We start from the raw sequence: 26,413 nt of genomic DNA, 5'->3' as shown, positions 1-26,413 counted from the left end.
TGGCTGAAGGATAAAATGAAGGCAAGTATCAAGGTGGCAGGATGGGGGCAGAAGGCTTGAGTTCTGGTTCCAGCTGAGCCAGGAGGCCTCACTGGGCCTCAGTGTTCCATCTGTGAAAGGTGGAGAATGGATTATGCCATCTCTAGTGAACTTTTCAGGGCCCACATTCAAGCTATCTAATTTCCAGGTCTTCCAAAGGAGCTTAGCAAGTTGCAGCTGAGGAGAGCAGATTTAGAAATGCAGACCAGTTGGCTTTCTGGGTGCAGTGAGCTGGCTTCGCCAAGTCTTTAGCTCTGGGCTCCTTAGTGAGGTAGCTGAGGAGCCATGATGGCTTTGTTAGATGTGATATAACACATATAAATACTGTGATAACAGTATTTGAGACTCTGCTCCTGTTAAACATTTTTGCAGTAGAGGTATGTTGGCATGACTTAGGTTATCGTGTAAATTGTGTACCTTCTGAGGGGGAGTGTGTGGTTTATTGGCCTCCGAAAGTACTAGCCTCATTATGCGATAAGGCTCAAGTTATGAGCCTTGCTAAAGGTTGCAGGGAAAGAGCCAAGGGTCCTGAGCTGAGCAGATCTCCCTGGAGTCTCCTCTCCAATGCTCAACCCATAGGCCATCAAGACTTTGGGCCTCTGTCAGAACCTGAGTCTGGCACAGCTGGAAATGTGGGAAAAGGCATGCTAGCATGATGTTGGGATCTCTGAGAAGATGAAGTAGGCCAAAGGGCCCAGGAGGCAGGGAGATACTGGTGGAACTGGGTTGCTGAGAATCTCATGGTTTCACAGAGGACCTGGAGGTCAGAGAGGAGAAGAGATTTGTTGGGATGACGTGGTGAATGAGGAGTGGAGCAGGGACTGGAAGCTGACATTCTGAGTTCCTGCTGAGGTTTTTTTTTTTCCTTCTTCCCAGGACACCCTCTCTGGGCACCTTTTAATTTTCCTTTTATATAGGTATATTATATAGGTATAATTGACAAATACAATTATATGTATATATATTTTAATTTATTTTTTACAATGGCATATATTAAAGGGTACATTGCAATGATTTGATATATGTATGCTTTGTGAGCACATTTTTAATGTGTGGTTAAGAGTAATGGATTTAAATTCTAGTTCTGTCCTTCATGAGTTACTTAATCTAATTTTCGGTGTTCTTATCTACAAATTGAGGATGATAGCACCTATCATATAGGAGTGTTTTAAGGATTAAAGAGGAAGATAATGTTTGTAAAGCACTTGTTATAGTAGTCAATAAATGATAGCAAGCCATTGCTAAATGACACTTCTTTTGTTATTATTCTAACAATGGTCTCCAGAGAATCATTACCTGGGTGTACAAGAGTGGGGGTTTGGTGCAAGGCTTTGAACTTCACCCTTTTTTCCGGTCATGTTCCCTGGCCTGAACACTTTATCTCCTTTCTCCTACAGATTAGGACTTGTCCTGGCTGTAATGATCCCCTAATACGCACACATATGATGTCAGAAATCTTGAGGGCTTCAGGCCACCTCAGGTCATGTAAGCATTTTTTGTAGGTAGTTTCCAAAGATGGTCTCTCTCATACTCTCTGAGTCCTGCACTCTGGCCTTGAGGAGGGCCTCCAAAGTGATTTTGGGGATATCCATGTTACCTCTTCCTTCCAACTTTTAGGGCCATGGACTTCCTCATTTAATACCTTTTAAAAAGGTATTAAATTAATTAAATTTAAGGGGTCCTACTTCTGCCTTCCTTTGAGCCTCCCCTGAAGATGGGATGTAATGCCTGTGGAAACTGAATCTCAGAGAGTTGAAGTCACTAGCTCAAGGTCAAAAAGCAAATTAGAAGCAGACTCAGTACTTGAATCTAGGAATCTTGATTCCTAGTCCAGTGTTCTTGCCTTATGTTAAATTCCTGGAAGAATTCCTGCTACTGGATTAAGTGGCATCCAAGGCCTTTAATAACATAGTCCTGAGTCTGTCTCTCAAACTTTCATTCTTATTCTCTTCATGCTCACCTTTCAGGGGCCTTGCATTTTCTCTTTGCCTGGGAGGGCCTTCTCCCAGGCATCACGTGGCTTAGTCCCTCATTCCTTCTATATGGTTCGTAAGGGGTCCTACTTGATCACCCTGCCTTTTTCTGACCATCTTTATCTCCATATTCTGCTTTATTTTCCTTTGCAGCACTTATCATTGCCTGATATATTATATGCACTATTTGCTTGTTTTTTTAAAATTTATCTTCCACAACTAGAATGTGAATAAGGATAGTGGTACCTCCAATGCCCAGAGCAGTGTGTGTGGCACATAGAAAGTATTCAATAACAAATTTATTAATTTATATGAACAGATACAGAAAGTTTCCTTCCAAACTGACTATTCCTGTTCCCTAGCTTTTGCCCATGCAGTTCCCTGTAATGCTGGACAAGATTTATACATTAAACAGGTATTTTTACATTAGATAAGTTTCTTTCTTTCTTCCTTTTTTACTGAGGTATAAGTGGCATATAACATTATGCTAGTTTCAGGTGTATAATGTAATAATTTTATATATGTATATATTACAAAATGATCATCACAATAAGTCTAGTTAACATATATCACCATATATACTTAGAATTTTTTTCCTTGTGATGAGAACTTTTAAGAAATACTCTCTTAGCAACTTTCAACTATATAATACAGTATTATTAACTATAGTCCCAATGTTGTTTATTACATCCCCAGGACTTATTAATTTTATAACTGGAATTTTGTATCTTTTGACCACCCTTACTCATTTTGACCACCCCCCTCACTCCTGCCTCTTGCAATGACCAGTCTGTTGTCTGTATCTATAGAGTCTTCTTTTTACATTCCACATATAAATGAGATCATATGGTATTTGTCTTTCTCTGTCTGACTTTTAAATAGGTATTTTTATGTTGCCTTCTCTGTAAAGCCTTTCTTGATTCCTCAAAGATACTAATAGATCTGTGTTAAACTCAGAATTGAAAATCACCTGCTAGGATCATCTTTTGCCACACCTGTACTTATGTAGACATACTTATGTTAAACCTTTCTCTATATAAGGCATTATAAAGAGGTGAGAAAGTGCTCTGTAAATAGGAAAGAGTGATATACATATACATATAAGGGCTTGTTTTTCCCTTTTTTAATTAATTAACTCTTTTAAGGTACAATTTACATACAATGAAATACACAGATTTTAAGTATACAAATTTGATGAATTTAGAAAATATATAATTTTTATCTAAATGTAATTAACACAATGTTATATTAGTTTCAGGTGTATAATACATTGAGTCAACAATTCTATACATTACTTAATGCTTACCATGCTAAGTGTAGTCATCATCTGTAACCATAGTTTGGTGAATTTTGACAAATTGTGTAGTCATCATCTGTAACCATCGTTTGGCGAATTTTGACAAATGTTTATACCCATGTAACTATCATCTCAATCAAGTTATGGAACATTGACAATACCCCCAAAAGTTCTCTCATACCCCTCTGCAGCCGCTCATCCCTTTCCTGTCCCAGACAGCTATGTACTATTTTCTTTTTTTTTAATGATTAGCTTTAAAATGTTTTATTTATTTTTGAGAGAGAGAGAGAGAGAGAGAGAGAGAAAGATATGAAGTAGGCTCCAGGCTCCTGCTCAAGCCCGACGCAGGGCTTGAACTCATGAACTGTGAGAACATGACCTGAGCTGAAGTCAGTTGCTTAACTGACTGAGCCACCCAAGTGCCCCTGTTCTATTTTCTATCACCGTAAAGCATGCTCTAGAACTATGTACAAATGGAATAATACAATAGGTAATTTTATGTTCGCCCTCTTTTCTCATTCATTGTCTATGAGATTCATCTATGTTGCTCTCTGGATTGGTAGTTTGTTTCTTTTTACTGATGAGTAGCATTTCATTGAATAAATATACCACAAATTGTTTATCCATTTACCTCTTTTTTAAAGTTAAAAGATTTTTTTTAATGTTTATTTTATTTTGAGAGAGACAGCAGAGTGCAAGCAGGGGAGGGGAAGAGAGAGAGGGAGACAGAATCTGAAGCAGACTCCAGGCTCTGAGTTGTCAGCACAGAGCCTGATGCGGGGCTCAAACTCACAAACCATGATATCACGACCTGAGCCAAGGTCAGTTGCTCAACTAACTGAGCCACCCAGGCACTCCTCTGTGTTAAAGTTTTTTTTAAAGTCTATTTATTTGTTTTGAGAGAGACAGAGATAGCACAAATGGGGGAGGGGCAGAGAAAGAGAGAGAGAGACAGAGACAGAGACAGAGAGAAAGAGAAAGAGAAAAAGAGAAAGAGAAAGAGAAAGAAAAAGAGAAAGAGAAAGAGAAAAAGAATCCCAAGCAGGCTCCACACTGCCAACGCAGAGCCTGGTGCTGGGCTCAAATTCATGAAACTGCGAGATCATGACCTGAGCTGAAATCAAGAGTCAGTTGCTTAACTGACTGAGCCACCCAGGTGCTGCCATTTACCTTTTAATGGACTTTTGGGTTGTTTCTACTTTCTGGCTATTATAGATAAAGCTGCTGTGAACATTCATATACTAGACTTCTTGTGGATATATGTTGCCTTAGTTGGACCAGGCTGCTATAACACAACACCACTGATGTTGTAGCTTATAAACAGCAGAAATTTATTTCTCATGGTTTCAGAGATGAGAATGTTCAACATGAAAGAGCCAGCATGGTCAAGTTTTGGCGAGTGCCCTCATCTGGGTTCATAGCTCATGACTTCTCACTGTGTCTTCACCTGGTAGAAGGGGCTAGAGAGCTCTTTGGGGCCTCTTTTTTAGGGCAATAATCTCATTTGTGAGGCTCCACCCTCATGACCTAATCACCTCCCAAAGACTCCACTTTCAATACTATTGCCTTTGGGTTTTAGGAGTCAACATATGAACTTTGGTGGGGACACATTCAGAGCATAGCATATGCTTTCACTTCTCTTGAATAAATATTTAAAAGTGAAATTACAAGGTATGGCTTTAACTTTATAAGAAATTATAAGTTTGTTTTGAACAATGTTTTTGGAGAAGACAGAGCATTGGATTAGGAATTCAGAGACCATGCTGTGGCTTTGGACAAGTAACCTTCCTCTTTGGGTCTCAATTTCCACTATAGAATGAGGGGATCAGTTGAATGCTCTTAACTCTTTTCAGTCAAAGAGTCTATCATTTAAATTGAAAACCTGACACATGACTGATTCAGGCATTAAAAAACTGGCTCTTCAGGCTACTCACCAGCAGCATCCTATGCTCCAGAAGGCACAAAGAGTCTTCCCATATCAGGGTTATGTGGGTGTAATCATGTTAATGACAGTTGTATTCAAAGAGGTCTTTGTCCCAAAGAGCTCACAGCTCTTCCACATGGGGCCATGACTTTGGTGAATACTTAAGGAAGCCCTCCCAGCCCAGGTGCTTTCCCAAGGAGTGGAAGTGGGAAACAAGTAGGGTGTGACTCAGAATGAGTCAAAGTAAGACACTGACACTGGGACCTGGAATGACAACTACTTGCCAGAAAGCAGTGCAAATGGACTTTATAGTGGCTCTCCATTAAAAATGAGGCCCCGTGCTTGGGTCCACAGCCTACATTAGGATATTCAGTGATCCTAGTGTAGTATTTATTCTCCTCCTCTCTCTCACCTTCCTTCCCTCCCTTCCTTCCTCCTGCTATCTATTGATTTAGTAAACAATACATTTCCATGGTTCATAAAGTACATAAGTGTATATAGAGAAAGCTTCCCTGCCATCGAAATTTTCTTCCTGAAGCCAACCAATTTTGCCAGTTTCCTGTGTATACAAGAGATTTTTTTAAAAAAGTTTGTTTGTTTGTTTGTTTATTTTCGAGGGGGGCAGAGAGCCAGAGGGAGAGACAGAAAAACCAAAGCAGGCTCCACATTGTCAGTGCAGGGCCTTCCTTGGGGCTCAAACTCATGAACTGTGAGATCATGACCTGAGCCAAAGTCAAACACTCAACTGACTGAACCACCTAGGCACCCCCAAGAGATTTTTAATGTACACATAAGCAGACCTGTGTATATATTCTTTTCCTACCCCCCATTTTACACTAATGGTAGCATACTATATATTGTTCTGCACATTTTGATTTTTTTTTCACAGTTTATTTATTTTTGAAAGAGAGAGTGAAGGAGGGGCAGAGAGAGAGGGAGAGGAAGAGAATCTCAAGCAGGCTGTGCACTATCAGTGCGGAACCCAATGCAGGGCTCATACTCTCGAACTGTGAGATCATGACCTGAGCCAAAACCGAGTCCGATGCTTAACAGATTGAGCCACCCAGGTGTCCCACTTTGATTTTTTAACCTAACAAAATCACCTTGAGATCAATCCATATTTACACTCAAGAGTTTTCTTTTCTTTTTTTTTAATGGCTGCATTAAGTGGATAAAACATAATATATTTAACCAGTTGTTTATGAATGGGCTTTTAGGTTGCTTCTAGTCTTTTTCTATTATAAATAGTGCTGCAATAAATAACTTTGAACATAGATCATTTACCTTTATGTAAGTCTATCTGTAGCATAAATCCTTAGAAGTAAAATTATTGGGTCAAAAGTTATAATGTGTATAACTTTATATATATATTATATATTTATGTGTATTTGGACTGTTTATATTTTTTGTTCATTTTTCTGTTGGGGTTGGCTCCTACAGTTGTTATTAATGGTGAGATTATGGATGAGCAAATCCTGTAGGCCAGTTCAGAGCAGTGTTAGGTTACAGAAAAACTGAATAGATTTCCCATATTACCACCCACTACCCCTATTCTCATCCTCTGTCACCATCAATATCCTCCACCAGAGTGGTACGTTTGTTATAATTGATGGATATACCTCATTATCATCCAAAGTCTATAATTTACATTAGGGTTCACTCTTGGTGTTGTACATTCTATGAGTTTTGACCAATGTATAATGGACACAAATATATCCATCATTATAATATCATACAGAATAATTTCACTACTCTAAACATTCTCTGTGTTCATGTATTCATCTCTTTTTCCTCTCTAACTCCTGGCAACCATGAATCATTTTACTGCTTCCATAGTTTTGCCTTTTATGAAATGTCATATAGTTAGAATTATACAGTATATAGCTTTTTCAGATTGGCTTTTTTCACTTATTAATGTCCCTTTAACATTCCTCCATGTCTTTTCATGACTTGATAGCTTACTTCCTTTCATCATCAAATAATATTCCATTTTCTGCATGTACACAGTTTATTTATTCATTCACCTACCGGTGGATATCTTGGTTGCTTCCAAGTTTTGGCAATTATGAATAAAGCTTCTATAGACATCTGTATGCATGTTTTTGTGCAAACATGTTTTCAACTCCTTTGAGTAAATACTATAGAGCACAACTGCTGGATCATATAGTAGGAAGGAATATGTTTAGTTTCATAAGAAACTGCCTGTCTTCCAAAGTGGCTGTACTTTTTGTTTGCATCGGCAATGAATGGGAGTCCCTATTGTTCCACATCCTTGCCAGCATTTGGTGTTGTCAGTGCTTTGGATTTTGGTTATTCTAATAGGTATGTAGTGACATCTTGTTGTTGTTTTAATTTGTAATTCTCTAATGGCATATGATGTGGAATATCTTTTCATATGCTTATTTGCATATATTTTGCATATCAAAAGATATCTGTATGTCTTTGATGAGGTGTCTGTTCAGATCTTGTGCCTACTTTTTAGTTGGATTACTCATTTTCTTATTGTTGAGTTTTAAGAGTTCTTTGACAGTTTGGTTTACAGTCCTTTATCAGATTTGTCTTTTGTAAGTATTTTCTCTCATTCTGCAGCTTGTCTTCTCATTCTCTTGATATAATTTTGATGGATGTTCTCAAATTACTCTCTTAGAGGTGGTACCAATTTATGCTTCCACCAGTAATGTGTGAGTACCTGTTTTCTCTTATAACATGATATATTATCAATTTGTGATCTTTTCCAGTCTGATAGGTAAAAAAATAGTATCTCACTGTAGTTTTGCATTTGCCATAGTAGAGAGAGATTGGACATCTTTTAATATGTTTATATGTCATTAGTATTTCCTTTTATATAGACTGTTTATAATAATTATATTTATATATATTTGGACTATCTATATATTTTTTGTTCATTTTTTTCTTGGGGTTGTTTCTTACAGTTGCCATGGATGGTGAGGTCATGGATGAGCAAATCCTGTGGGCCAGTTCAGAGCAGAGCTCAATATCTTCAAAATCTCCTCTCTCTGTACCTTTCATTTATACACATTTCTTTGGCATTTGAATCTGTTTGCTGCCAGTATCTTTTGGCTCAAGGTCCTGAATTTTTGGTGACTCTGATTTTGCTGTTTTGACTCATGTTATGCTTGTTTCATATTTGATACTAAATGTGATTTTTTACCCAGCTGGAATCACTACCTTTCTTCTCAGGGTTACCACTCTGGGAAACCCCATTCTTCATAGTCAGTAACACCTTTAAATCTAGTACATAATCCTTTTACTGACGCATTACAACTGTGATCATGAAATAGCACAGAGTTACTCATCTTTATGAATATTTTGAAATTCCCGTTAATACTGCTGCCATTGTTACAATGGGCATAAGTGTTACTTCATAGTATCCCTGATGTCTCGTGTGTCATGTAGATGGGAAATGTCGTAGTTAGGACAGTAAACAGATCTCCTGACTCTCAGTTCAGGTGTTTTAATGTATCTATCTATCCATCCACCCATCCATCCATCCATCCATCCATCATTATCCATTCATCCACTCACCCATCCTGTGACTACTCTTATTTCAAAAAGGACTAAGAAAATACGTACACATCATGTTCATAACAGCATTATTCACAATGGCTAAAAGGTGGAAGCAATCTAAGTGTCCATCACTGAGTGAATGAATGAACAAAATATGATATACAAAGTGGAATTGTTTAGCCTTAAAAAGGAAATTATAAGACATGTTACAACATGGATGAACTTTGAGGACATTATGCTAAGTGAAATAAGCCAGTCACAAAAGGACACCGATTCTATGATTCCACTTATATTAGGTACCTGGAGTAGTCAATGTCAGAGGGACAGAAAGTAGAATGATGGTTGCCAGGGGCTGAGGAGTTATTATTTAATGGGTATAAAGAGTTTTAGTTTTACAAGGTGAAAGGAATTCTGTGGATGGATGGGGGTGATGGCTGTACAACAATGTAAATGTATTTAATGCCACTAAACCACACACTTAAAAATAGTTAAGATGGTAAATTTTATATTATGTTTATATTATATATTATATATTGTTTTACCACAGTTAAAAAAACACCTACAGTTAGATTTACTTAGTCAACAGATATTTATTGAGCTATCTATGTTCCAGGCCATGTATGATAGGCACTGGAGATAGAACCTTGAACAAGACAAATTCCCTGCTCTGTCAGAGGAGAAATAGGCAGTAAGCAAGTAGCAAAGAAATTAACAAGATACTTACATTTTGTTATAACTACTATGAAAGTCAGTAAACTGGGGTGGGGGTACGAGGGCTGTTTTAGTTAGGGTGGTCAGGGAAGGTGGTGGTTCTTAAACTTTTTTGGAGTCATGGATCTTTCCGAGAATCTGATGAAAACTGAAATCACAAATCTGACCACAATTGTACATACAATTTTAGAATCCTTGGATGTTCAAAACCCACCTCTGAGGGGCCTATGAGTCTAAGGTCAGGAACCCCTGTTTACTGGCTTTCCAGTGTTCTATGGGATGAATTCCAGGATGCTTAGTATGTCACACAAGATCTCCTGTGGGCTAATTTCTGCCCACATCTCTGGTCTTATCTCCTGCTGTTCCGTCCAGTCATGCAGACCACAACCACTTACTGTCTCTGAATATGCATACTGTGTGCTCTCATATCTCAAAAGCTCATCTCAGCTGTGTTACCTCAGGAACTTGTATTATCCCTAAAGATTCAGTGCAAATATCCCCTCTTAATGATTATTTCTTTTGCCCCTCTCTCTATATTCCTCAGAGAGACGAAGTAAGGCATGTTTTGTCTCATCTTCCCTCACTGTTAGAGCATCTATCACATCATAATTGTTTGTGTTCATTATTTAAATTTTTTAAAATGTATATTTTAGAGAGAGAGAGAGAGACAGAGCATGAGCAGGGGAGGGGTAGAAAGAGAGACACACACAAAATCCGAAACAGACTCCAGGCTCTGAGCTGTCAGCATGGGGCCTGAACTCACGAACCACGAGATCATTACCTGAGCTGAAGTCGGATGCTTAACCAACTGAGCCACCCACGTGTCCCTGTGTTCATTATTTTGATTCATTTATGCACCCATATAATATTTATTGAGCATCTACTATATGCCAGCCACAGTACTAGGCATAGTGATGGCCAAGAGACACTGGCACTTCTCTCATGATGCTTATAGTCCAGTGGGGTCCATAGGCATTAAATATAACTATGTAACTAAATGTGAATTAAAAAACGAGACAGGAAAGATGAGAATAGGGCTTGGCTAGGAGTAGAGTGCAGTTCAGAAATCTTCTTGGAAAAAATTAAGTTGACAGGATTATGATAGTTAGCCAGGCAAAGAGCAGGGGAGAAAGTGTCCTTGCATAGGGAACAGCATGTGCATATCAGATGTAAACTTTCCTTGATGAACTGGAAGGGCCCCAAGGCAGAGAATGTGTCTTTTTTTTTTGGCTAGTGTGTATTTTATTCTTTCCTCCCCTTTTGCTTTATTGATATGTAATTGACAAAATTACATGTATTTAAGGTATATAATGTGATGATTATATATATATTTAATATATATGATATATATTAAAATGACTACTACAGTCAAGTTAATACATTCATCAATTCACATAGTTACCATTTTTTAATATCCAAAAAATATAAGGAACTCATACAATATATGAAAAGTCAACAGATACACAAAGAGTGATTGACATCACTAATCATTGTGGAAATCAAAAGAACACAATGAAATATCATCTCATGCTTTTTAAAATGGCTATTATCACAAAGACAAGAGATAAGTGTTGGTGAGGATATGAAAAAAAAGGAACCTTGGGAACTGTTGGTGGGAATGTAAATTGGTGCAACCACTATGAAAGACATGGAGTTTCCTCAAAAAATTAAGAATAGATTACACACACACACACACACACACACACACACACACACACACAGGAAGAATAGATTCCACACATGAGTGAAATAATATAGTATTTATCCTTCTCAGTTTGACTTATTTCACTTAGCATAATACTCTCTAGGTCCATCCATGTTGTTGCAAATGGCAAGATCTCATCCTTTTTTATGGCTGTGTAATATTCCTCTCTCTCTCTCTCTCTCTCTCTCTCTCTCTCTCTCTCTCTCTCTGTCTCTCTCTCTGTGTGTGTGTGTGTGTGTGCATGCGTGTACGTGCGTACCACATATTCCTTATCTATTTGTCTATCTATGGACATTTAGGTTGTTTCCATATCTAAGAAACAAAACAAATGAATAAATAAACAAACAAAAAGCAGAATCAGATCTATAAATACAGAGAACAAACTGATGGTTGCCAGGGGGAAGGAGGGTGGGAAGGTGGCAAAATGAGTGATGAAGAGTTGGAGGTACAGCCTTCCAGTTATGGAACGAGTAAGTCACAAGAATAAAAATCACAGCATAGGGTATACAGTCAATAATATTGTAACATATCAGGACAGATGATAGCTACACTGTGGTAAGCATAGCATAAGGAATAGAGATACTGAATCACTATGTTGTACACCTGAAACTGTGTTAACTATACCCAAATGGAAGTATTTTTAAAAAGATAAAAAATAATAAAAGTAGAACTATATGATCTGGCAATCCCACTTTTGAGTATATATACCAAGGAATTGAAATCTTGAAGTATCTTGAAGAGATAGCTGCACTTTTATATTCATTGCAAAGATTGTGTCTTATTCAAGTTTGTAACCCCAGTACCTGGTGTAGAATGGATACTCTAAATGAATGAATGAGTGACATTTCTTAATATAGAATTATCAGGACCAGCCATTACATGGGAGAAGATATTCTTTTGATGGTGAAACAAATTCACCTTTTCATTCTCCTCAAATGATTAGTTGAACAAATGAATGAAACTCATGAAATTTTAAGATCAGTCAACAAGTTGGGGAAGAAATCATCTGGGTGAGAATTAAATTTTTATTGTCTCCAGGCCTGATGCCTTATGCATGGTTATGGTTTTTATTTTTTATTTTTTTAATTGAGGTGAAATTCACATAATATAAATTAATCATTTTAAAGTGAACAATTTCGTGGGATTAAGTGCATGCAACTGTTACTTCTATTTAGTTCCAAAACATTGTCATCATCCCAAAAGGAAACCCCATACCCATTAAGCACATGCATGAGTTTTAGGTTCCTCAAAGAAAGGGGCTACATTTATCTTGTTCACTTTGTACCCCTAAAGCCTTGACAGATACACAACTGATATTTGTTGAATATATGAATGACTTGCCATTCCCACTGTTACCTTCATGGGTTTTTCAGTTGCCCAAGGATTTTTGAGCTTGGTTTTCTCAGTGAGGGTTGATGGATTGGTGGCATTGGCTGAGTGGGGATAAGATTCACAGGTGAGAGCTCTGATGAGTTCCTTAGCCAATCCCAGCAGGCCTCTGGCTACTTCCTGTCAGGAGCTGCTTCTCTGTCTCATCTCACAGAGGGAGTTAGAACACATGGGGTGACAGTTACAATGTCAGGACTTGAGTGACAGTTAACTCTGCTACTTCACCTACTCTAATCCTGAGCTGTGGGTTATCAAAAAACCAGGGTGTTTGGCAGAAGATAGTAATGCTGCTGACTCTTGCCTGCATCTGTTATAATTAGTGACTCAGTGAAATGTCTCACACCTACAGGTAGCTGGGGCCAAATGCCAACCCAGGGATGAGGCAGGGGAGGAATACAGGGATGCTGGCTGGGGAGTAGGCTTAGAATCAGGGCTAGAGCTTCACTCTTCCTTCATCTCCCCTTCTCTCCCTACCCTCTTTTCCAGTAGTTAAAATACAGGCTTTGGTATTATACATGCATGACTTTGAGTGCCAGCATGGCCATTTACCAGTTTGGACAAGTTACTTAACCACTGTTTCAGTGATCCATCCATAAAATGGAAAAACAATAGGACCATTGTGAAGATTAAAGTTGTACCATTTGTCTCAACACACAGTATAGGTTTTCTTTTTCATATCTGTCTTCTGCTCTTTGAGGGCAGGGCCCCAGGCCCCATGACTTTGAGTCTAGATAGGAGATGAAGATGAAGATTAAAGTTAACATTTTATTGAAAACTGAATATGTGCTTGGCAGTGTGCTGAAGTGTTTTACATATGAGGCACAATTCCAACCAGGTCTGCTTCCCACACTGCTTTAGAGCTGCCGAGCTCATTGGGTGAGGACTGTGTAGGGAGGGTCATAGTCACCCTTTACAATTTTAGAAATGGTGTTGAGCAGTAGAAAATGTGAGCCCTGGGGCCAGCAGACATAGTGAGGGGTGAGATTTAGGATGAAGTGGAATTGACATGCTTGTGACATGCAACTGTCCAGGGCTTAATGTCCCCAGTTTATAAATGAGAGATAGAGGATCAGGGAAATTCAGGGACCTGATTAGAGTCATAGAATTGGTACCAGCATCTTTCTTAAGGGACCAGTTGGTCAAATTCTGCCAATTTGGTAGGTGAGAAAACAGTATTAAAAGGGAAAAGTGACTTATCTGAGGCCACTTGGCAGAGTAACCAGTACCTGAACTCAGGTCTCTTGATTCTGGGCCATCCATCATCCATGTGTTATTCCTGTTGCCCCAGCCTAAGGCCTGGGGCTGAGGCAATACCCTGTGAAGAGCTCTAGGGGAGGTAGGCTAAGACATCTTGCAGCATCTCACCCTGCAGCTTCTTCCTGAAGCCTGTCTGGGATTTGGAATGTAGAGGAAAGAGCTATAGCCTACCATTAAGCAACCTGGGTTTTGGTCCCAGCCCAAAACTGATATGCATGGTGGGTACTCAGCAAGCATTTGTTAGTTCAAATTCAGTCCCCACTGTAGAGGTGGTTCTTAGTGAACATAAGGGCTTGCCCAAGGTGACCCAGCATGACAGAGGCCTAGCTAGGGTTCAGATGATTGCATAGAGACCGCCAAGGGTCAACTTCTATTGACTTCAGCTTTAGAGGGAGGGCCAGGAGCATTTTGTTCTTCTTAGCTTTCTGTCCTTTCCTTTACTCCTTTCATGCCCAGATACCAGCTTGGGGCTTAGGGAGGAAGGGCAGGCAGCCTGGGGCCAACTCATTGTTTCCCTCTCCTGGCCCTTCTCACTTATTCTCACTTCCTCTTTGCCTGGGAGCTTTTGGGCTTTTACCCCTCTGGGCCTGGACTCACCCCCTCCAGCAGTGTCTTCTTCCCCACTCCACCTTTCCCAAAGCAGCTCCAATCCTGATTCTTCCAACAAATCCTTCCATATTCGGACTCCTTCACCATCACTGCAGTAGCTGAATAATGGCCATCTGATATCAGGTCCTAATTGTTGGAACCTGTAAGTGCTACCTTATTTATAAGAAGGGTCTTTGCACATGTTATTAAGTTAAGGATCTTAAGATGAGGATAGATGATCCTGGATTATCCTGGTGGACCCTAAATACCATCACAAATGTCCTTAGTGACAGAGGAAGATTTGACAGACAGAAGAGAAAGCATTGTGAAGACAGAGTAGATTGTATGATTCCTCTTGGCTAAAGGTACCTAGAATAGTCAAATTCATAGAGATGGAAAGCTGAATGATGGTTTCCAGGAGAACATAAGAAGTTAGTGTTTCAGGGATAGAGAGTGTGTGGGATGATGAAAAAGTCTTGGGATATAGATAGTAGTGATGGTAGCACAATATTGTGAATATATTAATGCCACTGAATTGTGCACTTAAAAATAATTAAGATGGGAACTTTTATGTTATGTATATTTTACCACACACACACACAAAGATAGAGGCAGAGATTGGAGTGATGTGACCACAAGCCAAGGACTGTTGGCACCACCAGAAGCTGGAAGAGGCAGGGAAGGATCCTGCTTAAAACTGGAGCAATGCAGCCCTGCTGAAACCTGGATTTCAGCCCATTGAAACCAATTTTGGACTTCTGCCTTCCAGAACCACGAGAGGATACATTTATGTTCTTTTGAGTTGTCAAATTTGTGATAATTTGTTAACAGCACCCTCAGGAAACAAATACACTGATCAACAGTCTGCTTCCCACAACTGAGCTTGCAACAAGGGAAAGGAAAAAAGAGAAAATCATAGCAGTACCTCACCTTTGCCTTTTTTATTGTCAGTGAGGCTCCTTTGCATTTTCATCTCATTTGGACCTCACAGGTTCACAAGACAGTCCTTGTCTATGCCATTTTACAGATGTTCAAATGGAGGATCATGGATGTCAAATGAACTATCCACGGTCTGCTGCTGGATGATGGCTGTGCTATGATTCAAACTAGTTATGTGGTTTCCCCTCCCCAGGCAACTTCCCAAACTCACAGCCTCTGCACCTAGGCTGTTTATTTCACGGTGTGACAAGAGTTTAGGAGCACAGTTTGGCCAGTAAGAGGTGGACACTGCACATTCGAGGCCTGCTGGGGAAGAGCTCCTGGGCTGGTAGAAGCAGGTAGGACTCCTGTGGGACCTAGACACCTGAGTAGTGTGGAAGGAAGGCAGAGAAGAGGCAACAGGAGAATTCCCACATAGTGGTGAGGCATTACACTCCAAATCTGGGTTCCTCCCCTGCCATCTGTAGATATTAGCTTAGTGACTTCAGAGTTATTTGAATAGTATTCTCTCAACAGTCAGGTTTAGCTGTGAATCTGTGGGCATCTGGTTTTTCAAACTTAGGACCCCAATCTGACCTGAGATTGTGAACTCAGATGGGGTCTGCTTCTTGCTTTTATGTCTGTCTTTCCTCATCAGCCCCATCTTCCCCCTGGTCTGGCTGTTTGGGCAGCTTTTTTATTTCCCTTGGGGTTCTGGTAAGAAGGTTCTTTTTTGTGACCAGAGCCTGATTTTGGTTGGCACCAGGGAGGGCAGGAGAGAGGCCAACAGGATCTTTACCAATGAGCAGTGGTCCAGCAGCTCTGGCCAGCTGTGGGGGGCAGGTGGTGTATCATACTGTGTTTCCTGGAAGCATCTGTGTAGAGAAAATAATTCTTTTTTTTAAAAACCTGGGTTGTACAGCATTATTTTTTAAAAGGTGTACAATGTGATGATTTAATTAATATATGCATACAGTGGGATTGAATTACCACAATTGAGTTAACTAACACATCCAGCACCCAGCACCTTACATAGTTACCATTGTGTGTGTGTGTGTGTGTGTGTGTGTGTGTGTGTGTGTGTGTTTGTGGTGAGAACACTTAAAATCTAATCTCTTAGCAACTTTCAAGTATAAATACAATGTTGTTTACTATAGTCATTATACACTGCATTAGATCTAGTCATCATACACTGCATCTTATAACTTGAAGTTTGTAACCTTTGCCCAACATCTCCCCATTTCTCCCACCCCCTCCCTAGCCCTTGGCAATCATCATTCTGTTTTCTGGTTCTATGAGTTTGGCTTTTTTATTTTTTTATTTTTAATTTTCTAAAATTTACATCCAAATTAGTTAGCATATAGTGCAACAATGATTTCAGGAATATATTTTTTAGTGCCCCTTACCCATTAGCCCATCCTCCCTCCCACAACCCCTCCAGCAACCCTCAGGTTGTTCTCCATATTTATGAGTCTCTTATGTTTTGTCCCCCTCCCTGTTTTTATATTATTTTTGTTTCCCTTCCCTTATGTTCATCTGTTTTGTCTCTTAAAGTTCTCATATGAGTGAAGTCATATGATTTTTCTCTTTCTCTGACTCACTAATTTCACTTAGCATAATAGCCTCCAGTTCCATCCACGTAATTGCAAATGGCAAGATTTCATTCTTTTTGATTGCCAACTAATACTCCATTGTATATATATACCACATCTTCTTTATCCATTCATCCATTGATGGACATTTGGGCTCCTTCCATACTTTGGGTATTGTTGATAGTGCTGCTATAAACATGGGGGTGCATATGTCCCTTCGAAATAGCACCCTGTATCCCATGGACAAATGCCTAGTAGTTCAATTGCTGGGTCGTAGGGTAGTTCTATTTTTAGTTTTTTGAGGAACCTCCATACTGTTTTCCAGAGTGGCTGCACCAGCTTGCATTCCCACCAACAATGCAAAAGTGTTCCTCTTTCTCCACATCCTCACCAACATCTGTTGTTGCCTGAGTTGTTAATGTTAGCCATTCTGACTGGTGTGAGGTGGTATCTCATTGTGGTTTTGATTTGTATTTCCCTGATGATGAGTAAAGTTGGGCATTTTTTCATGTGTCAGTTGGCCATCTGGATGTCTTCTTTGGAGAAGTGTCTATTCATGTCTTTTGCCCATTTCTTCACTGGATTATTTGTTTTTTGGGTGTTGAGTTTGATAAGTTCTTTATAGATTTTGGATACTAACCCTTTATCTGATATGTCATTTGCAAATATCTTCTCCCATTCTGTTGGTTGTCTTTTAGTTTTGCTGATTGTTTCCTTCACTGTGCAGAAGATTTTTATTTTGGTGAGGTCCCAGTAATTCATTTTGAGTTTGACTTTTTTAGACTGTGCATATAGATGAGATCAAACAGTATTTGTCTTTATCTGTCTGCATAATGTCCTTTAGTTTCATCCATGGTGGTGCAAAGGGCAGGATTTCCTTTTTTATGGCTGAATAATACTCCATCACATAGACATATACATAAATGTGGTATGTATATATATACACCACATTTCCTTTATCCATTCATCTGCTCATGGACACTTTAAACTGTTTCCAACTTGGATATTGTGAATAATGCTTTAATGAGCATGGGAGTGCTGATATCTCTTCAAGATACTGATTTCATTGTCTTTGGATATATAATCCAGAAATGGGATTCTTGGATCACAGAGTAATTCTATTTTTAATTTTTTGAGGAATCTCTGTTCTGTTTTCTTGGGTATAAATTGTCCTTTTAGAGGAGACCAGTGAAGAACAGAAATTGCAAAAGGGCCTCAGGTATCCTGGACTCCCCCTGCCACCCTGCCATGGTAGGGGGATACTTCGTACTGACATGTTTTTTAATTTATTTTTTATTTTTAGCCCCAGCTTGCCCTCTCCTGATACATCCCTCACTCCCATCTTACCTTGCTTGTTCTTCTTTTAAGGTCCTGTTCAAACCGGACCTTCCGAGGCCTTCCCCCAGCTTTACCTCATCTCCATATTAAAATCCTTGCTACACATTTGGAGCATTACTATGTGTCTTTCAAAGCACATATCACAATGCTAATTTTATAGGTATTTGTCTCATTTTTGATGATGGTCTATCTCTCCCACTGGGCTGGAAGCCTTGTGAGGGCAAGAACCCTGTGAATCTTGTGTACAGCTATATCCCCAGGGTTGGCACACATGACCTGGCACATAGAAGTAGTTCTTGTGTTGCAAGAATGAATGAATGTATAATGAATGAATGAATGAATGAATGAATGCATTTTCTGGTCTCTTCCAGGCTGCCATCCTTTCCTTCTCTAGCCATCCATGTTTTGCTATCTGAGAAAGATCAAAGAATGGTTTATTCCCTCCATTGAGGTCCTATAGTACTTCAGGCCCTTCCTCCTGCTCACTTTTCGGATTTGCTCATTGCCAGACTTCACTTTTGGAAATTGGCACAGGCTGGATGCCTGCAGCTGGGGGTTCAGGGCTGAACTTTTGCTGTGGATGAGCTCATTTCCAGATCATACTGGAAGTTCCCTGAGGGCAGGGGCTCTGCTTGGGCGGAGCCAGGTGAAAATGCTCTGCTGAATTCGGGAACAGATGGATATAGATGAAAGGTCAATTGCTCCAAGCTGTGGCTGATGGCTTAGCTTGAAATTTTGGAGGACATCCATGTTGAAGATCTCCTGCTTCTGGGTTCCCCAGAAGAGGAATTCCTGTTCCTGGTGGCCAGGCATTATGTTGGGCCCTGGGCATAACCTTACTCAGTTTAGGGGAGTGGGTGGGGGGGGGGATAGGGAAGACCTACATGGACGCAGTCCAAATAATGATTCTTTGACTGCAGCCTCAGTAGGAAGAGCAAGTGCTGATGAGGGAGGATGGGAGTGGACCTCAGAGACAGTGAGGTGCAAAGAAATCAGTTGTTGGCATTTGGGCAGTGGATGGTTGTCTGGTGGTGGGCAGGGAGGACCTGAGGCAGAACAGAGTCCGGGCAGGGTTTATGTGGTCCTTCCCCCTCCCTGTACCTCATCACTCCAGCAAAGCTCCCTAGTGCTAGCACCTGAGAGCATCTCCAACCTTCCTCTGAACTAGGCCTACCCTGGTCTAGGTTGTAGGACCAGCTCTGTCACTAGCTCACTGTGTGACCTTGGGTGAGTCATGCCTCTTTTCTCAATCATCTCTGTGCTGAGCCCTGACTTTCAACTTAGACATGTGTCTCCAGATGGGCAGGCTGAATCCCCAGGAAGGGTCAACATATGATGAGTTCCATGGAAGGGATTCTCTAGTATCCTCGCTTCTATCTGCCCCAGAAGAGTCCCAGATCAATTACTGGGTGAGGCACAGGGCAAAGAAAAACTCCCAGTGGGATCCCTTCTCCTAGTCTCTCTTTTTTCCTCCTTAGAGTGGCCGTAACAGTGCCTCTGGGGGCTGCAGGGGCGCCAGAAATGTAGGTAGGTGGGTGGCTGTCCCCATGGCCAAGAAATTGTTCTGAATTTCTTGCCAGCAATACCCAACAAGTGGTCTTCCCCAGAATTTTCTCCACAGAGACCAAGAACTTGGCTGAATCCTGGGAACAGTCTTGTACCCGTTTTACACATGGAGAACCGGAGTCTGCAGAAGCCTCAGTACTGGTCCAAGGGCAGGTGGCAGGCGACCTGAAGCCTCTAGGTCCCTGGCCTCAGGCAGCCTGGTTCCTCAATGGAGCCGCACCCTCTCTGCCCCTGGCAGAGCAGGCGAGGCTACCCTGCCGGGAACACAGCCGGCCTTTGTGCCAGGCGGGCACCACCCCCTGGATGGCCCCTCCCCACTCACGGAACAGCCCTTACCTGCCAGCCTGCCACCTTTCTGCCAACAGCTCTACCTGCTCCTCCTTCAGCGCTCTCTGCGTCCAAAGCTGCTCCCCGACGGTGCAGCGCAGGAGCCGCACCGCGCGACTTCGCGGGCGCCCTCCCTCGGGGCTGATTATTAACCCGGAGGCGGTATAAGGAGCGAGTGGCCTGGGCGGGAGGGACGCATCACCACCGCCGCCATGGACACTACCACCTGGAGCCCCACGACCGACACTACCTCACCCCTTGCGCCACATGAGCGCATCCGCAATGCGGCCGACATCTCTGTCATCGTTGTCTACTTTGTGGTGGTGATGGCCGTCGGGCTGTGGGTATGTGAGGGCTCTGAGACGTGGGCTGAAGGGGCAAGAGCCACCAGCAGGGACAAGGGGGGCGGGGCTGCACAGGGGAGCCACTGCATCCGTGAGCTGTGAGGAGGAAAGGGTGGGTTTAAAGGTCTGTGGAGCCGAATGGAAATAACTTGGAAGCCCTTGAGAGGAATTCAGGGGGGCACAGTGTGAAGTGAGGGGGGCAAGCAAGGATGAGCAGAAGGGAGGGGGGTTCTGAGGGGAGCTGGCCAGGAAGGTCCAAGGAGAATACCCCTAGCCTGTGAGCAGAGAAGGAGGCAGAGATTGGAGAGGCTGGGGGCTAGTGTGAGGGGCAGGAGAGGAACAGCTTAGGGCTTCAGGGAAGATCTCTGGGCTTGGAAGATAAGCCTCAAGGAGGCTAGGACTGTCCTGTTTCTTCTTAGTCATACAGTTTTGTATGGAAAAGAAACAGTTTAGAGCAGGAAGGACACAAAGCCTCTGCCAGGTGCAGGGGCTGTGGGGCAGCCCCAAATGGAGGGGTGCTGCTGGTGTCCCCCTGGGAAAGGCTGACCTGCAAGCCCAGGGACTGGAATGAGTGAGAGTTGGCAAAGCTCGGGTGGAGGAGGAGGAGGAGGAAGCCTTGGAGGGTGGCCTGGTGCTGGGGAAATGCACGTGGCTCCCCTTGGGGACCGGGGACACACCAAACCAGAGAAACTTGTTCTTCGCAGCCTTGGAACTTGGAACTTGGAAATTTCACTATGACAGACTCTGGCACACCCAGCAACTAGAAGATGAGGTGTTTTAAATGTGCACATATTGCAGACATTCTCAAAAGCTTTGGTTGTGGGTAGGGTTGGGCCAGGAGGCTGTGATGGCAGCAGGTGGTTGAACTCTTTCTTGATTTAGAGGGGAGTGTGGGGGGGCAGGGTGGATATTAACCCTTCCATGGCCACAGAGTTTCTTATTTTGTTTTGTTTTGTTTTTTAGGGATAGAAGGAAGCATTTTTTTTGTTTCTTAAGTAATTATAGAAACTAGATATGACTGAAAGCTTTTCCAAGTGTCACAAGGGGTCAGTGTTACTAACTCTTCCCCAATATGCTCACCTTCCCAGAAGTGTCCAACCAGGGGCCAGGATTCTCAGGTTTACTACTGGCTTTGACATGGTTCTAGCTATGCAACCTCAGGCAACCTGCCTCAGCTTCAGTTTACTCAAGTGTGCATAGGTACAATCTTACCTATTCTTATGACTCCCAAAGATTGTTGTGAGGATCTGCAGACATGAATCTGAAAATTCTTTATGGAGTCTAGGAGTCTTTTTAAATAATATCGTCATTTGCCCTCCAAGGTATGAGCCATGCTCTGAATTGTTTTTGTCCTTTTAAGTAAAATGGGCAAACACGGTCAACTGGATAGGGCATCTTCACAAAATGCCTCAACATAAGGAGGGCAGGAATACTAATCCCTATTTTACAGAAAAGGAAACTGAAGCCCCATGTTGTTGTGGTTTACCTAAGGTTGCAGTACATGAAATTTTCCTGGAACTCAGATCTTTTGACTCTTGGTTTTCCAGAGTACCAGGGGCTTTGCCACTTTGCCTGCCTTCCTCTCCACACCCTTCCCCAGCTTCTAAGTGCCTAGCACTTGGATGTGAATTCATCATTTGCTAGCTATGCCATACTGCTTATTTCCCAGAAAATCACTGATAGTCTCTGTTCCCCTAACCAATCTTATTTTAGCCCCTGCCAGTCCTGCTGATTATGGTGTTTATGCTTTTCAAATATCTGTGAATCAGTATCACTTGTCCTGTTAAATGCTACTTAATGAGCCTGCTAATATTTGTCTACATTTAATTTTCCCCATTAGTCAGTGCCTCTGGACCCTGATTATTTAACGTGCTGGATTTCTTCCAGTTTACATTCCTTTTTTTTCTACTGGAGCATCAAGAGTGGCTTGGTTTGGGGATAGGCATCCTGACTCCTGAGTGATCTCTGGGATGCACACAGAGTGATCCTGGCTTACGGTGCTTCTTCATCTTAGAAAAGACACCCGTAGCCAATGTCCCTCTATCACCATCCACATCTCTTCCAACATTATTTTGTTCTGTTTTACCCTCTTCCAATCATATTTGGGTTTGAGCTTATTCTTCACTGTATATTTCCATTTTTCTTTCACCACCTCTCTGTTTCTTGGGGGATTTTGTATCATTTTAGGCTAAATCTCTAACTTTATTTTTTCTGGAAGATTTCATTTAAGCTATCCTGAACCCCCTTATGCTAGGGGTTGTTAAACTATAGTTCACAGGGCAAATCTGGCCCACCGCCTGTTTTTGTATGGCCCACAAGTTACAAATGTGTTTTTACACTTTTAAGGAGTTGTAAAAAATAAAAGAGGAAGAGTGTCCAGTGGAGATCATGTGTGTTCCACAAAACCTAAATAACTTATGATCTGGACATTTTTCTTTACAGGAAAAATTTACTGCCTTATGCAATCATTTGCACTAAGAGCATCATTGGATGCCTGAGTAGCAATTGCCCCTGGGGAAGCTCAGCCTTTCAATTTTACAGGTGAGGATCAGATGGTGACAAGAAGTCAGTCAGATGAATCTGTGCCAGAGCTGGGATTAAATACCAAAGGCATGTTTTTTCTACTGTCTCACCTTCCCTTCCCTAAGACAGCATCCTTTCTGGCAATACTCTCTCCATGATCCTTACCACCATTTGCATTGCTGTGACAGTGTCCTGGTGGTGTGGAATTCCTTCTTTCCTGACATATTTTCATAAAGTGAAGGCCTAAAGTTTATTCAGTTTTAACCCTCTTGATCCTGTGCTAGAGTCTATTCTTAAACCACTTGACCAAAATATCTTGAACAATTGTCCACCCTTCACTTGAATATTTCTGGCCAAGACTCTCCCCAGTGGCACCACTTCCATCTCTACACAGCTCTGATAGTGAGGAAAATCTTCCTGGTATGGAGCCCAGATCTGATGTCCTGGAGCTTCTCCATTGTATTTGGTTGTGCCTTATGCAGACCACGCTGTCTTGCTTTACCTCAGAAGATGGTAGGCCACACTGGAGTCTTCTCTACTCCAGGCCCAACATCCCCAGTTTCTTAAGCTTTAAGCAAAGGTCTGAAGCGCCTTCCTTTTGTTCAGTGATATTTTTAATCCATTAAGAAAAAAAAATATGGGTCAGTAGTTGTGTTTCTTTTGCTCCTCTGGCTTGCACTTGTGAAATCATTCTCTTCTAGTTGCAGGGTGGACAGGCAAATTTAATGCCATGTTTTACAAAGTGGTGTTGGAACCTTAGAGCTTTCCTTTGAGCATCCTTTGCTCATGGAGACAGTGTCTTTCCATTGTAGGGAATAAACAGCAGGGAAGAAGGAGGCAGGGTACACAAGTTATAGTAATAACACCTACTGGTAGCACCTACTGAATGTTGCTGGCAGTCTGCAAAATGCCTGCCTGGAAGGGTGTTGCTCATTTCCAGAAGGAGTGTTCGGGGGTGGGATATGGGGGAAGAGTGGAGGCAGAAGGCGCTGCGAAACCCCTTTATCCAACATTTTATTGAATGTGTACCATGCACTAGGCATTATACTAAGCATTACAGGGGATTAAAAAATTGTAAAATGGTTACCACAATCAAGTTAATTAACATATCCATTATCTCACACAGTTACAATGCTTTTTGTGTGTGGTGAGAGCACTTAAGGTCTACTTTTTCAGCAAACAACTATGCAATACAGTATTATGGACTATAGTCACCATGATGTAAATTAGATCTCCAGAAATCATCTTATAATTTTACCTTTGTACCTTTTGATCAACATCTCTCCATTTCTCCCACCAGGCAGCCCTTGGCAATGAATATGTATTTCAAAATATCACATTGTATCCCTTAAATATAAACAATTTTTAATTTGTCCATATACCTCAATAAAGCTGGAAAAAAATTATAATATGGCAACATAAAGGAAAAAAGTGTAAGGGCTGTGAATGAGGTATAGAAACATAGAACATATATAGAAAATCTCTAGATGTTCACAGGAGAGAGATTATTTTTTGTTTGTGAAGGGGAGAGGTCATAGTAGAGGAGGAAGTTTCTGTGGTGGAGTGTCAGGTAAAGTTTCATGGGGAAAATAACATTTGAGGAGCCTTGAAGGATGGGTCTGCTGGGTCTGGGCTTGTGGAGATGAGGGGATAAACATTCCAGAGAAGAGAAGGCCTGGTGTAGATACACCTGTCCTTGCCTTTTATCCATCCCCAACATCTTTCCTGAATTATCCAGTTCCCCACTCTAGTCTTGACTGTCACATCCTTCCTCTAAGCTTTTCGTTTCTGAGACCAACTTGGAAATGTTGTATCTGGGCCCCAAACCCACTTTTTGTGTCCCTCCATTACCAACTGGGGCATATCAACCTGCTTTGACATCAGAATCACTTTCAGAATGGCCTTTCCCTGGAAAACTACTAGAATCTGAGTCCTTGGACCATATTTTTGTTCAGCCCTGGCTACCTTCTTTGCTCCTTGTGTTTGTTAGTCCTCTTGCTATTCCTAGAAAAAACACCACAGCATCCCTAAGAGTATGTCCTATGGGAGGGAGGACCCTGCCACGAGTCCAGAAAGATCTGAGCTGTGCTCTCCCTGGAACTGCCTGGCACACAACAATCAATTTATGTTGATTGTTGGATGTATGAATGACGCTGCTTCCTAAAGGACTGAGTCTGGTCAATCTCTGGAGTCTGAGCACTTAGCAATATGCTATCAATAGTAGGCATGTTTGCTGAATAAACTGAATTTCTAAGCATCTGAAATGTCACCATCTGAGGTTAATTCCTTTGCATCAGTGATGCTCTTAAGCCTCAGGAGTCACGATGCAACCAGCTTTAACAGGGCTCAGTCATTATCAGTTATTAGTATTTTCAGAGACATTAGCAAGCCATCAGCTAAGGGAAGGCCATTGACATAGAGGGAGGGAGGAGGAGAACACTAGCAGAGATACTGTCCCAGTTTTGAGCTGGAGGACTGGGCCTGGGCCTGAGCTGGACCAGGAATTAGCTGAAGGTTCAGAGGCAACGTTCCAAGGGTTCTGAAAGAAGGAGGGTCTGGTGGTCATTTACTGAAAATACACTCATAAACCTTCAGTGGCTCCCTACTGCCTATGGAATAAAGCCTATATTTTTTAGCTTGGCATTTGATGGTCTGCAGTCTGTTCCCACTTCTCACCATTCTCCTCATTCATATGCCTCAGCCAGGTTCTCCAGGTAATGCTATTCACCGTTCCCTTCCTCCCCACACTGCAGTTCTATCTCTGGGTTATTGCTCATGTTGTTCCCACAGTCTGAAATGTCCTTTCCTTCTTTTCTTTCACTAATAAATCCCACTCTATCTTCAAGACTTGCTGAAGTGCTGCTCCCTCTGTGAAGCCTTTCCTGACACCCCAGTCAGAAGGAATCTCCTCCTTCTGTATTCGTAACAATAATCATTCTGCAGTACTCATAATATGTTGAAAAGTAATGTTTCCAGCAAGCTTCTACCTACATCTCAGAAAGTTTTGAACTGAGTTTGAATGGTCCATCTTTAATGTATTTAATAAGAACACCATACATTCCTCTAGCATTTTTCATTTTTTTGTTTTGATAATAACATTACTGAAATATAATTCAAATACTGTATAGTGCTTATTATGTATGTATATTTGTATGTATGTTTGTATGTATGTATTTACTTATTTTAATTTACATCCAAGTTAGTTAGCATATAGTGCAATAATGATTTCAGGAATAGAATCCAGTGATTCATCTCCTACATAGAACACCCAGTGCTCATCCCAACAAGTGTCCTCCTTAATGCCCCTTGTATAGTGCTTTCATTTATTTAGTAAATTTTTTTTGAGTTTATTATTTATTTATGTATTCATTTATTTATTTATAGCACAAGCAGA

At 41.3% G+C, this 26,413-nt stretch overlaps 1 protein-coding gene across 1 annotated transcript in view; it reads left to right on the top strand.

Moving 5' to 3' along the window:
- Positions 1 to 20,207: 20,207 nt before the first annotated feature.
- Positions 20,208 to 26,413, top strand: part of SLC5A1 (solute carrier family 5 member 1) — a 72,248-nt gene continuing 66,042 nt past the window's right edge. Inside the window, exon 1 of the mRNA XM_027050802.2 lies at positions 20,208 to 20,496. Coding sequence (XP_026906603.1) covers positions 20,365 to 20,496 — 132 coding nt within the window. The 5' untranslated portion in view covers positions 20,208 to 20,364. The remainder of the gene's footprint in view (positions 20,497 to 26,413) is intronic.

This window comes from Acinonyx jubatus, chromosome D3 (assembly GCF_027475565.1).
Source record: "Acinonyx jubatus isolate Ajub_Pintada_27869175 chromosome D3, VMU_Ajub_asm_v1.0, whole genome shotgun sequence".
NCBI classification, from domain to species: domain Eukaryota; kingdom Metazoa; phylum Chordata; class Mammalia; order Carnivora; family Felidae; genus Acinonyx; species Acinonyx jubatus.
This window is presented reverse-complemented; position numbering and strand designations above follow the sequence as displayed.